This window comes from Chiloscyllium plagiosum, chromosome 24, assembly GCF_004010195.1.
Source record: "Chiloscyllium plagiosum isolate BGI_BamShark_2017 chromosome 24, ASM401019v2, whole genome shotgun sequence".
Taxonomy (NCBI): Eukaryota; Metazoa; Chordata; class Chondrichthyes; order Orectolobiformes; family Hemiscylliidae; genus Chiloscyllium; species Chiloscyllium plagiosum.
This window is the reverse complement of record NC_057733.1, coordinates 37,895,287-37,907,600: the sequence shown is the minus strand read 5'-3', so window position 1 is coordinate 37,907,600 and position 12,314 is coordinate 37,895,287. Positions and strand designations below refer to the sequence as shown.

Below are 12,314 nucleotides of genomic sequence, written 5' to 3'. Positions count from 1 at the left end.
GGCCTTCTTACAAGCTCTATTCACCTGAGTGGCAACTTTCAAAGATCTATGAACATAGACCCCAAGATCCCTCTGTTCCTCCACCTCACTAAGAACCCTACCGTTAACCCTGTATTCCGCATTCTTATTTGTCTTTCCAAAATGGACAACCTCACACTTGGCAGGGTTGAACTCCATCTGCCACTCCTCAGCCCAGCTCTGCATTATATCTAAGTCTCTTTGCAGCCGACAACAGCCCTCCTCACCTATCCCAACTCCACCAATCTTCGTATCATCTGCAAATTTACTGACCCACCCTTCGACTCCCTCATCCAAGTCATTAATAAAAATTTTATGTTGTTCTCCTGTGTTTATTAATTATTTATGTTCTATATGAAATTACCAAATACAATATATTTATTTTGTTTTTAAATGTCGCCTCATCGGTAGTTTAGTCTCTGATTTCAATTCATTATGTTCTTGCATTATATATGATTATGAAACAGGTAACCTAGTTCAGAGATAGAATTACTCTGTGTGAGATATGTTAGCACCATTCAGGGAATCTGGTCTAAAATTAAGGATTGTGCATCTACAAACATACCTGGGTTTGGTGGAATTATACCATGTTCAATGAACTGCCGGGCTTTCTCATGATACATGGGGCAAGTTAGTTGTAAACAGTGATTTGTATTTTTCTCTACTGGGCACAGAAAGTATGCCACCATTACCTAGAAACAAAATTAGCAGCTCTAACATTACAGAGTTTACAATCATTTACAAAACCAAACATCCATTTCAACTGCAAACATAAGAATTGATAAAAATGAGCGCCTTTCTTATTTCCTGCAACTGGCCTCTAGGAGTCATTCTGGTTTGGGTTTGTCATCGGGAACAATGTCAGCAGCAAAAGAGAATATACAAGCATAGATGGAAATGAAATCCTGCCCCATTTACCCTTTTCTATTCAGTTTATTTAAAATAAATAATGCATTAATGCAATCCAAGTTTTACTTCTTGTGTGTTCAAATGAATTATAATTAAGAACTACTTCCTCCAGTTGAAAGTGGTTAAATGAATTCTTCTATGCATCAGAGCAATGTACAAGGAAATGGACATTTATTCTGAGTAGACTTGTTACTTATGCAAAAGACACATCTGTAAATGTTTCTGAGCCACTCTTAAAATATATCTGGTGCACCTCATTAGATCTTTAATATATGTACAACCATTTCAATCAGAACATGGTAGACCAGGTTTGCGGTGTCAGCTCTGAAGCAGCATTGATGCTCGGTTAAAAGAGGTTCATAGATCTAACAGACAGATATTCAATTTGAAAGAGATCACTTCATGAATAGAAAATATTACTGTTTTATGGACATGGTTAAGTGTCTCAAAATTTATTAAAAGAAGTTTAATAGCAGATGATCTGAAAATGGATGATCGAGTTGCACTGTAAACAAATTCCATATTCTAGAGATAAGCCTTGATCACCCCTGATTTTCATGTTTTCTCATTAAAATAATCCCATCAACTGGCTGCAGTTTCTGGTGTTCAGGGGATAAGGGGTAGTGAAATCAATACATTTAACATGATGTGAAATCTGAAACAAAACATAAGATTTCTTAATAGTTTTACAGAGACATTGACGATGAAAAAATTGCTATAAGCAGTGAAACAAATCAAAAATAACAAAACTTGTGGGACAAGTGGTTTTCCAGCTGAGGCCTTCAATGTTGGTTTACCATAAGACTCCATGTACTCATCGTATGGATTTTGAAGGAACAAGAACTGGCCCCTAATTTCAGTAATGGAACAACTATTAACTATTTTCAAGATTGGTGATAAATCATGCCATGGAAACTATTGGCACTTGGAAATCTCACTGATTCACTGTTTTCCATAGCAAGGAACATACTGACAGTCATTGTCCTGAATTGTCCAAATTAGATTCTCTACAGTGTGGAAACAGGTCCTTCGGCCCAACAGGTTCACACCGCCACTCCGAAGAGAAACCCACCCAAACCCATTCCCCTACCCTATATTTACCCCTGACTAACACACCCAACACTGTGGGCAATTTAGCATGGCCAATTCACCTGACCTGCACATCTTTAGATTGTGGGAGGAAACCAGAGCACCTGGAGGAAACCCACGGAGACACGGGGAGAATGTGCAAACTCCACACAGACAGGCAGGAATCGAACCCAGGACCCTGGTGCTGTAAGGCAGCAATGCTAACCACTGAGCCACCGTGCCACTTCTAGTGACTGTGAAAATCCTACCAGATATACAACATGCCTTTAGACCTGCCAGAGGAATCACCATCTGCGGGGTGAAATGTCCTGACCCCCTCGAAGGGTGAGGGAACCTAATTCAGTGAGAGGCCAAATGTCTGTTCCCTGATGCTGGGTTAAAGCTTTCAGGTGTGTTAATTTTCTAATCCTTCTGGTTGATAACTACTTCAGACTACAATGGGATCTTGATCAGTTGGGCCAATGGGCTGAGGAGTGGCAGATGGGGTTTAATTTAGATAAATGTGAGGTGCTGCATTTTAGAAAGGCAAATCAGAGCAGGACTTATACACTTAATGGGAAGGTCCTGGAGAGTGTTGCTGAACAAAGTAACCTTGGAGTACAGGTTCATAGTTCCTTGAAATTAGAGTTGCAGGTAGATAGGATAGTGAAGATGATGTTTGGCATGCTTTCCTTTATTGGTCAGACCATCGAATATATGAGTTGGGAGATCATGTTGCAATTGTACAGGACATTGGTTCGGCCATTTTTGGAATATTGCGTGCAATTCTGGTCTCCATCCTAATGGAAGGATGTTGTGAAACTTGAAAGGGTTCAGAAAAGATTGACAAGGACGTTGCAAGGGTTGGAGGATTTGAGCTATAGGGAGGGGCTGGGGCTGTTTTCCCTGGAGCATCGGAGACTGCGGGGTGACCTTATAGAGGTTTATAAAATCATGAGCGGCATGGATAGAATAAATAGACAAGGTCTTTTCCCTGAGGTGGGGGAGTCCAGAATTAGAGGGCATAGGTTTAGCGTGAGAGGTGAAAAATTTAAAAGGGACCTAAGGGGCAACTATTTCATGCAGACGGTGGTGCTTGAATGGAATGAGCTGCCAGAGGAAGTGGTGGAGGCTGGCAGAATTACAGCATTTCAAAGGCATCTGGATGGGTATATGAACAGGAAGGGTTTTGAGGGATATGGGCCAGGTGCTGGCAAATGGGACTAGATTAGGTCATGATATCTGGTCGGCATGGACGAGTTAGACCGAAGGGTCTGTTTCTGTGCTGTTCATCTCTATGACTCTAATTTTCCTTTCAAATACCATTGTTTCTCTGAATTAGACCAGACAGTGACAAGGTTGAAGCAAGTGTATAGAGGTTTAGGATGCAAGAGAATTAACAATAACTTCCACTCCTGAAAGGTGGGGGAAATCCAACAAGAAGGAGAAAGACCAAATGTTTTTTTTTAAATGACCTCATGGTTTAAATGCTTCCTGGGACACACTCTGTTTCTGCATTTCCTGTGACGAAACCAGTTCAGACAAATCTCTGATGAATCCTTGCAGCTTTGTCGATGTTGAAAATTACATTGTACCTGTGGAATATGAGATATATAAACTGTATGTTGATATGAATTTCCAAGAAATATTCACAGCAGAACATTTGGGTGGTTTCTGTTGTAGGCTTAAAGTTCATCCACTTTATTGTGTTCTGTGTTGCACCCAGAAAATAAACATGTGGAGCAGTAGTTAAAGAAAACTATACCATTATGAAATTTGTTTTCTATTCAGCTTGACAAGTGTATGCTGAGGTCTGGAAGCCAACGGGACTAGAAAGTCATCCCTCCTGCTAGACCTATAGTTTTTGATGCAGTGACCAAATCAGTCTCCTCCAAAGCCTCTTTGTCATCCAGTGACTGGTGTCTAGTATCACCTGGTTCTATTTCTCCCTGTCCAGTATTGGTCAGGGAATCATCTATATTGGATTTCCTTTCCTTCTCATATCATCATCTCTAAAGTTCCTCAAAGTTCAATCCTTATCCTTCGAATTCCCATGTCCAATGGGCCCCTCAGTGACATCATCTCAAAATACCAAAATTAGGTTGTCCAGTGCTGGGTGAACACAAATTTCCTACTGTGAAATGTAAGGGAGATTGAAACCAACTGTTTTTGGTCCACATCCCGCTGAGATTCCTAACCATGAACTCCTCCTCCGCAGCCACAATCTAATGTTGAAGCAGCCCATTCACAATCGTGGTTTCAATCTGACACAAAGATGATCATCTCTCCCCACACCCCTTCCCCCCCCCTCCCTATCTGCTCCAGCAGGATTACTACTCACTGCCACACTTAGCATGTTCTGGATCAATGGTGCTCGAAGAGCACAGCAGTTCAGGCAGCATCGAGGAGCTTCAGCAAAATCGACGTTTCGGGCAAAAGCCCTTCATCAGGCTTTATTCCTGATGAAGGGCTTTTGCCCGAAACGTCGATTTTGCTGAAGCTCCTCGATGCTGCCTGAACTGTTGTGCTCTTCCAGCACCATTGATCCAGAATCTGGTTTCCAGCATCTGCAGTCATTGTTTTTACCACACTTAGCATGTTGCCTATCTCCATTTGGTGCTGAAATCCACATCCGTGCTGTCGATATGTTTAGACTCAGCTTTTCTATTACTTGCTCAGTCAGTCTCCTACATTGCATAAAACATAAATTTGAGCTTACAAAAAACTATAACCCATATAATGTCTCATTTACCCAAAGTCCTATGTTCAGAGACAAACTTTGGGTCCTGTACCAGCAGTACTTCAATTTAAAATTCCCCTCCTCACTTTCACATTCCTCAATGGCTTCACCTCCCTGTCAACTCCTCCAATTCTAACACCCTCCCAAATACCTCAAAGCTCATTTGATTCTGTCATCTCACACATGTCCAATTCTAATTTCTCCAACCTCAGCAGCCGTGCCTCCAGTTGTGTCACTGCTGAACTTTGCAATTTCCTCCGTGAACTATTCTCCTCTTTAAAACCTACCTCACTGAATTAGTCATGGTCATCTGTCCCAATAGTGCCTTATGTGTCTCATATAAATTTTGTTTGATATCACCCATATGCAGGGATTTGGGGTGTTTTACTATATTTAAAGTACTATTTACTTGCAACTTCTGTGTATAAACTACAAACTTTCATGTACCAAGATAAACCACATGGCAACAACTAAAATCAGACTTACTTTGGCACAGTGAGTATACTGAAAATAGAAGCAGTCAATGTTTTCCGGCCTGTAGTCCTGCATTAAAAACAGAATTATTAACAATCGGAATAAGCAAAGAATAGCCAGCTACATTCGAGAGTTTAAACCTGACTATTTATATTCCTATTTTCTGTCAATTACAAGCTATATTTCTTGCTACTGCAAATAAATTCCATGTCACACAAACCTCCTTCTTGCTAAATATGTATCCCTTTCGAATGCTAAATCTCAGTCGGCTGGCACTGCACATTTTTGCAATAAATGTGCCAATTTGTTTTTCTTAAGAATTTATTTACTTTATTGGTTATATAATGTTAGAGAAAAACTTATATTTTCAGTACCTTCCAGAGCGACCAATCACAAATAATTTTTTCTATGCAATTCATGCTACAGTTCCTTATACTATAACATTTTTATTTCACTCATATTAGATTTCATCTGCCACAGGCACAGTTCTCATCAGCACAGAATAAAAGAGATATTTATTGAGTGCACCTCAGACTGAGAAGGGCAACAAGTAAAATTCAAAATGCAAGAGAACGGCCTTACCAGGAGAAGTTTGAAAAGTTCAGCTTAGAGAACCTTGGTGAATGGGAACAATAACTAGGTAAATAATGTACATTAAATGAATAGATCAGTCTTGAAAATTGCATTACAATAACATTAATAAGACAAAATGTAATTTTTATAACATCACCGGTAAAGCCAGCAACTGTTGATCATCCTTAATTGCCTTTGAGAAAATGCAATGTCTTCGTGAAATGCTGTTATCTAAATTGTTTAGGTACACCCACGGTGCTTTTAGGAAAGGAGTTCCAGGATTTTGACCCAACAACAATTAAGGAGCAATGATGGGTTTCAAGGGATACTGTGTGGCTGTGAGGAGTACCTGCAGGTCACAATGTTCCTATGCATCTGTTAGCTTTTTCTTAAATAAGGAGACCAAAACTACTCACAGGTGGTAGGGGTCAAATGTTTGAAAAGTGCTGCTGAACAAAGCTTAATGGGCCAGTGCAGTGCACCATGTAGATGATACACACTGCTACCACTGAATACTGATGGAAAGAGTGAATACTGAAAGTGGTGGCTGTGTGCCAATCAGGCAGGTAGCTTTGTCCAGGATGATGTCCAGATTCTTCTTGAATCCTGTTGGAGCTGCACTCTTCCAATATTCCGTCACACACATGACTTGTGCCTTCAAGATGGTGGACATACGTCAAGCAGTTAGAATAGTGTTGCTCAAAGGAAAATTCCAAGCTTCTGACATGCTCTTGTAACCACCCACAGTACTTGGATATTTGGTGAAGTTAGGTTTCTAATCCATGGTATTCAACAGGATGTTGGTGGTTGGAAATTCAGTGATGACAAAGCCTTCAAACCCCAAGGGGAAATGGCTTGAGTGTCTTTTGCTGATTAACAACCAGAAGGCACTTTTTTTAGGGATATCTAATAAATGCTGGGCCAACCAGTTATGCCCAATCCCGTGAATGGATATAAAAATAAACATTATTCAGGCAAATAGCCCTTGCTGTATCCAGTACCTTCAATCATTTCTTGACGTCATATTGAATGAATGAAATGACATCTCTGATGCTGAGGGTCTCAGTAGAAAGCTAAGATGGATCATCCATTCAGCACTCATGGCTGAAGCTGGTCACTAATATCTGAATCATGTCTTTGATAGTGACCTGCTGGTCTCCCCAGTCGTTGATATTAGCTGAGGCGCCTCTTCCTTTCAGTCCCATTACTGCTCCTGTCTTACTGTCCCACACCCGATTATGAACTAGGTTGAACATCTAAATTAATGAAAAATAAATTTAGCACAGATACCACAAGCGTCTTCTGGTATCAGGCTTAATTTAATGTGGTGGCACGGTGGCACAGTGGTTAGCACTGCTGCCTCACAGTACCAAAGGCCCGGGTTCAATTCCCGCCGCAGGCGACTGACTGCGTGGAGTTTGTACATTCTCCCCGTGTCTGTGTGGGTTTCCTTTGGGTGCTCCGGTTTCCTCCCGCAGTCCAAAAATGTGCAGGTCAGGTGAATTGGCCATGCTAAATTGCCTGTAGTGTTAGGTGTAGGGGAATGGGTCTGGGTGGGTTGCGCTTCGGTGGGTCAGTGTGGACTTGTTGGGCTGAAGAGCCTGTTTCTACACTGTAAATAATATAATCATATAAAGATAGCATATTTGTTTTGGCATCAGAAGATTGTGGGCTTAGTTCTCGCTCCAGTGTTAATAGAGACTGACATTTATTTTCTCACTGGAGGTATCATTTCAGATGAAATGTTAACAACACTTCTGTCCTCGATGATAGGTGTAAAAGATTAGATGATATTTTTTGAAAAAAGGATATCTGCTGATGATCTGGTCTATATCTATCCATCAATTAACATAGATTCATGAGCCATTCATCTGATTGTGTAATCTTTGCTCTGTGTAAATTAGCTGTTAGTTTTCTGACAAAACGAATTAAATCATTTCAAAGACTGTTCATTAACTTTAAAGAATTTGGGATGTTCTTATGGATATAAAGGTAAATCAATGCAAGTGTTTTCTTTCTGTAATAAAGACACCACAGTCCTGTCAGACCTCTGACTGGAGACAGACAACTGATGGTTTTTTCATGTGAGTGTCACTGCCTTTGAAGCAGGGGGACAGGTTGAGAAGGAGAATCCTTCATGGCAACATCAGCTGCGGAAGGAATCAAAATGGAGCAAGACCAGAAAAGTGGGTCAGCTAAGCATACTCGGAGTAGGGACAGAAAAGTATACAACTGAGCACATACACAAATTCATACAAAACATACGTAGTTCCAGCTAAGCGACAACAACAGTAAGTTCTAAACCACACTCAACCTGTGTTGCAAGTGCTTAAGGCAGATGACATGTTCATGAACTGCTATGTTGCTAAGACTTGAAATTAAGATACAAGTGGTCTGCTATGTTGCTAAGGTTTGAAATTGGTATGTAATTGGTCAATGAGAGGGATGCTGATTTATGTATAAAAGTGTCATTGCAATCACCCTTTTCAGACTGTTAGGTTAGATTAGACTCCCTACAGTGTGACTCTCCAGGCAAGGGCCCTCTGAGTCTCCTTGCATGCATGCAATAAAAGGAAGCTGTGTTAAGTGTACTGATCTTTTTGACACAGCCTGTATTGGAATTGAACCAATACTGTTGGTAGTGTTGTGTGATCGGAATCGGCCAACTGAGCTAACCAAACATCTCTGCAATAAAGGATGATAAGCCTCCAAAATCAATTCCTAAGCAAAATTGCAGAATTATAGATGCTGGGAATACTCAAAATACTTTTGGATCTACACAAATAGTGTTAATCAGGAAGACTATTGGAACATTGGCCCTTATTTCAAGGCGGGGTTGGAGTATAAGAAGAGGGAAGTTTTACTACAACTGTACAAGATGCTAGTGAGACCAAATCTGGAATACTGTGAATAGTTTTGGTCTCCTTATTTTAAAAAAAATATTACTTCACTGGAGGCAGTTCAGAGATGGTTCTTTGGAAGAATCCCAGTATGGATGGACTTTTTTTGATTAGCAAAGACTAAACAGTTGGGACTCTATTCATTGAAATTTAGAAGGATGAAAGGTGTTGTCTCTGAAACATTCAGGATTCTTAAGGGGTCTGATAGGGTAAATGCTGACAAGATGTTTCCCATCGTGGGAGAGTCTGAGACCAGAATCTCAAAATTAAAGGGCACCAATTTAAGATTGAGATGAGGAGCAAATTCTTTTCTCTCAGAGAGTTATGAGTCTTTGGAATTCCTTGCTACAGCGAGCTACAGAGTACTTGAATATATTTAAAGCTGAGACAAATAAATTCTTGATCAGTAAGGGAATCAAGGGTTATGGAGAATGGGCAGGAAAATGGATGTGAGGGGTGTTGGATTAACCATGATCCTACTGAATGACAGAATGGCTTGAGGAGCCACACAGCTTATTTTTGATCCAATCTTTTAAGAGTTTTTGCTTACAATTCAGAGAGGTGATCCATTCATAAAAATCTTTATCTTTTCAGTACAATGTACAAGAGCCTAGCTCCTGAATCACTTGATCACCTTACAGCAATAGCAGGACAACCTCCCAAACTCTATCGTAACTAAACATTCATAACTGGATTCTGGTTCTTACCGATGAGCATCACCCAAGTATTAGGGGATCCTTTTGAATTGTGTAAAAAAGAGGAAGAACTTACCTGCATTATTAGTCAATGATTATGACGTAATCAGTACAGTTTGATTGAATGATTTTTCTTCTGTTTCATAAAATCTAGAATAACACAACAGGACATATTTGCATTACGCTTCAGCCCTAGGTTCATCAGGCATTATGTATATAAAACCACACTTTAGTTGATAAGGAAAATGAGCTTTCTTACAGAAGTCAGGTCTTGACAATCAAATCCTGAAGAAAATGACACAGAAAGTCATGGAACTCCATCGAAGATTGAATAAATTGATATAAACAGTGCAAAGCATGTCATCCAAGTTGCACAGGCTCTTGTGATTTCAGCTTAAACATACAGCTCTTCAAGCAACATTGCTGAGAGTTTTAAGCCTAGGGAAGTCAAGGCAATACATCAATTTTTCAGTTTTAGTTATATCTTCTGCTACGAGAACAGTTCTCAGGTAGGAAATAGGGTATTGAGAATGTGCAGGTACGAGGCCTTGTCGATTAATTCTCTATATAAAAATCAATTTTTATAGATAATTTGTGTTAACTTTTTCGATTAAAGATATTAAAAAGAAACACAAACTCATACAGTGCAGCAGGCCACAGACATCATTATGGCTGCACTTGCTCTTTGAAACAGCTACCAAATTAGTCCCATTTCCCAACTCTTTCTCCATAGCCCTGCAATTTATTCATCTTCCATGAATTTTTATCCAAGTCTCTCTTTAAGTTGCCCCAAACTCTTGCACCATTCTTCCAATCTATTTCCACGTCCTTTCAAGCAGGGAGTTCCAGATTTTCATCTGATCCCAATAACCATGTATTACTGGGAATGTCTGTGAAATTTAATAGCATGTAAATTACTAACTAGAGCAGTACAATAGGAAGAGAAATTCAAGAACCCAGAAATTTACTGAAAGAGTGAAGATACACATTTCCACAATTTAAAGCATCTTAGTCTTACTCAAGTAAAGCAAAGATTTCCAAATAACTACTGCCTTAGGTAATTACTTAGAGTTTACATCAAAAAGCAAAATAAAACACAATCAGATCTTTTGAACTAAACCTCCAGCTGAATACTATCTTTTCCACTGAGATGTCTGCAGACAGTCTTTAGCTATTCATCAGATATTGACTTATTATAGATTAGAAATTTATATTTATCCAGAAATTTATATTTATCTTGGGATCAATTCTAAACTTTTCAAGAACTGACTTGGAACAGAAAAAACATGTAAAAGGGTGTAAATTAAGATGCGAAAGAGCAAAATTAGTCCTTTTTATTACGTGCAAAATAAACAAGACCCAAACACAAGTCTACGGACGAGATGGGTGAAATGTACGATAAATGGAGAACAGACACAGTGCAATCCAAAGTTGAGATCCTGATGCTGTAAAGTGCTTTCAAGTTTACGTGATGTTTTACTGGAGCACAGTAGCAGGCCAGGGTTAGAAATGTTAGCACGAGAGTAACGTGGTTTATTGAAATGACAAGCAACTGGGGGGGTCAGGATCATTCCTACAGACAGAGCAGGGGTGATCCACAAAACTGTCAGTCAGTCTGCATTGCTCTCACCAATGTAAAGGGGACCACATTGTGAGCAGCGAATTCAGTAGACAGGTAAGAAAGAATATAAATTAAATGCTACTTTCCATAGAAGGTTTGGAGCCTTGGACAGTGAGGAGGTACAAGATGAATTGGCATCTGTGGAGAGAAATCAAAGTTAATATTTTGGGTCAAGTGACTCTTCCTCAGAACTGATGGTAGCGAGGGAAGTGTCAGTTTATATGCAGACAATAGGGTATGGAGAGGGGGTATGGAGTAAATGATAGATGGGAATAGAGCCCAAAGAGAGAGAAGAACAGTTAGACAGACAAAAGATAACAATGGATAACAATGTCCATAAGGACCATTACCAACTTTTACAGATGCACCACTGAAAGCAAACTGTCCGGGTGCATAATGGTCTGGTATAGCAACTGCTCTACCCAGGACAGTAAGGAACTACAGAAAGTTGTGTGCACAGCGCAGACCATCACAGAAGCCAACCTCCCATCCACAGACTCCATTCACACTTCTTGTTGCCACGGAAAGGCTGCCAAATTCATCAAAGACCCCTCCCACACGATAATGCTCTCCTACAAGCACTTCCATCAGGCCAAATATCAGAAGCTTAAACACATGCATCAGCAGGTTCAAGAGCAGCCTGCTGTTATTAGATTGCTGAATGGACCTTTCTAACTTCAAATAATGTCGATCTAGCTAATGTTGAACTTGCTTTTGTGCATCTCCTGTGCCTTGTTCTGTCTAAGCACCCTATGATCTGTATGCAGTTATTTGCTGTGATCTGCCTTTACTGGTTGCAAAACAAAGGTTTTCACTGTACATAGGTACATGTGACTACAATAAATCAAATCAATTCTGAAGAATCATACCACACTCCAAATGTTAATCTTGTTTCTCTCTAAATGCTACCAGATCCATTGAGGGCCTCCAGCATTCTCTGTATATATTTTAAAACATAATTGCTTGTGTTAGCATTTAAAAACAAAACTTCCTTATCCAAATCCTTCTATGGAAAGTAGCATTTAATTTATATTTATGCCCAGTATCACTAATTATTTCCACTTAGATATAATCAATGGCCTAACAGTCCAGTATTTCAGAATCGATTCTGCAGGATTTTATGAGGTAAAAACAATGACTGCGGATGCTGGAAACCAGATTCTGGATTAGTGGTGCTGGAAGAGCACAGCAATTCAGGCAGCATCCGAGGACAGGCAAAATCGACGTTTCGGGCAAAAGCCCTTCATCAGGAATAAAGGCAGAGAGCCTGAAGCATGGAAAGATAAGCTAGAGGAGGGTAGGGGTGGGGAGAGAGT

General features: G+C 39.9%; 1 protein-coding gene across 3 annotated transcripts in view; it reads right to left on the bottom strand.

Moving 5' to 3' along the window:
- The window catches only part of LOC122562199, a 28,648-nt gene that overhangs the window by 15,642 nt on the left and 692 nt on the right, over window positions 1–12,314 (bottom strand). The window contains exons 2-6 of one of the 3 annotated variants that reach the window (XM_043714870.1): window positions 9,637–9,815; window positions 9,454–9,527; window positions 5,222–5,278; window positions 3,471–3,590; window positions 584–710 (exon numbers count right to left, since the gene is read on the bottom strand). In XM_043714870.1, coding sequence (XP_043570805.1) covers window positions 584–710; window positions 3,471–3,590; window positions 5,222–5,278; window positions 9,454–9,459 — 310 coding nt within the window. In that variant the 5' untranslated portion in view covers window positions 9,460–9,527; window positions 9,637–9,815. The remainder of the gene's footprint in view (window positions 1–583; window positions 711–3,470; window positions 3,591–5,221; window positions 5,279–9,453; window positions 9,528–9,636; window positions 9,816–12,314) is intronic. The other 2 variants (XM_043714872.1, XM_043714871.1) reach the window with 2 other exon arrangements.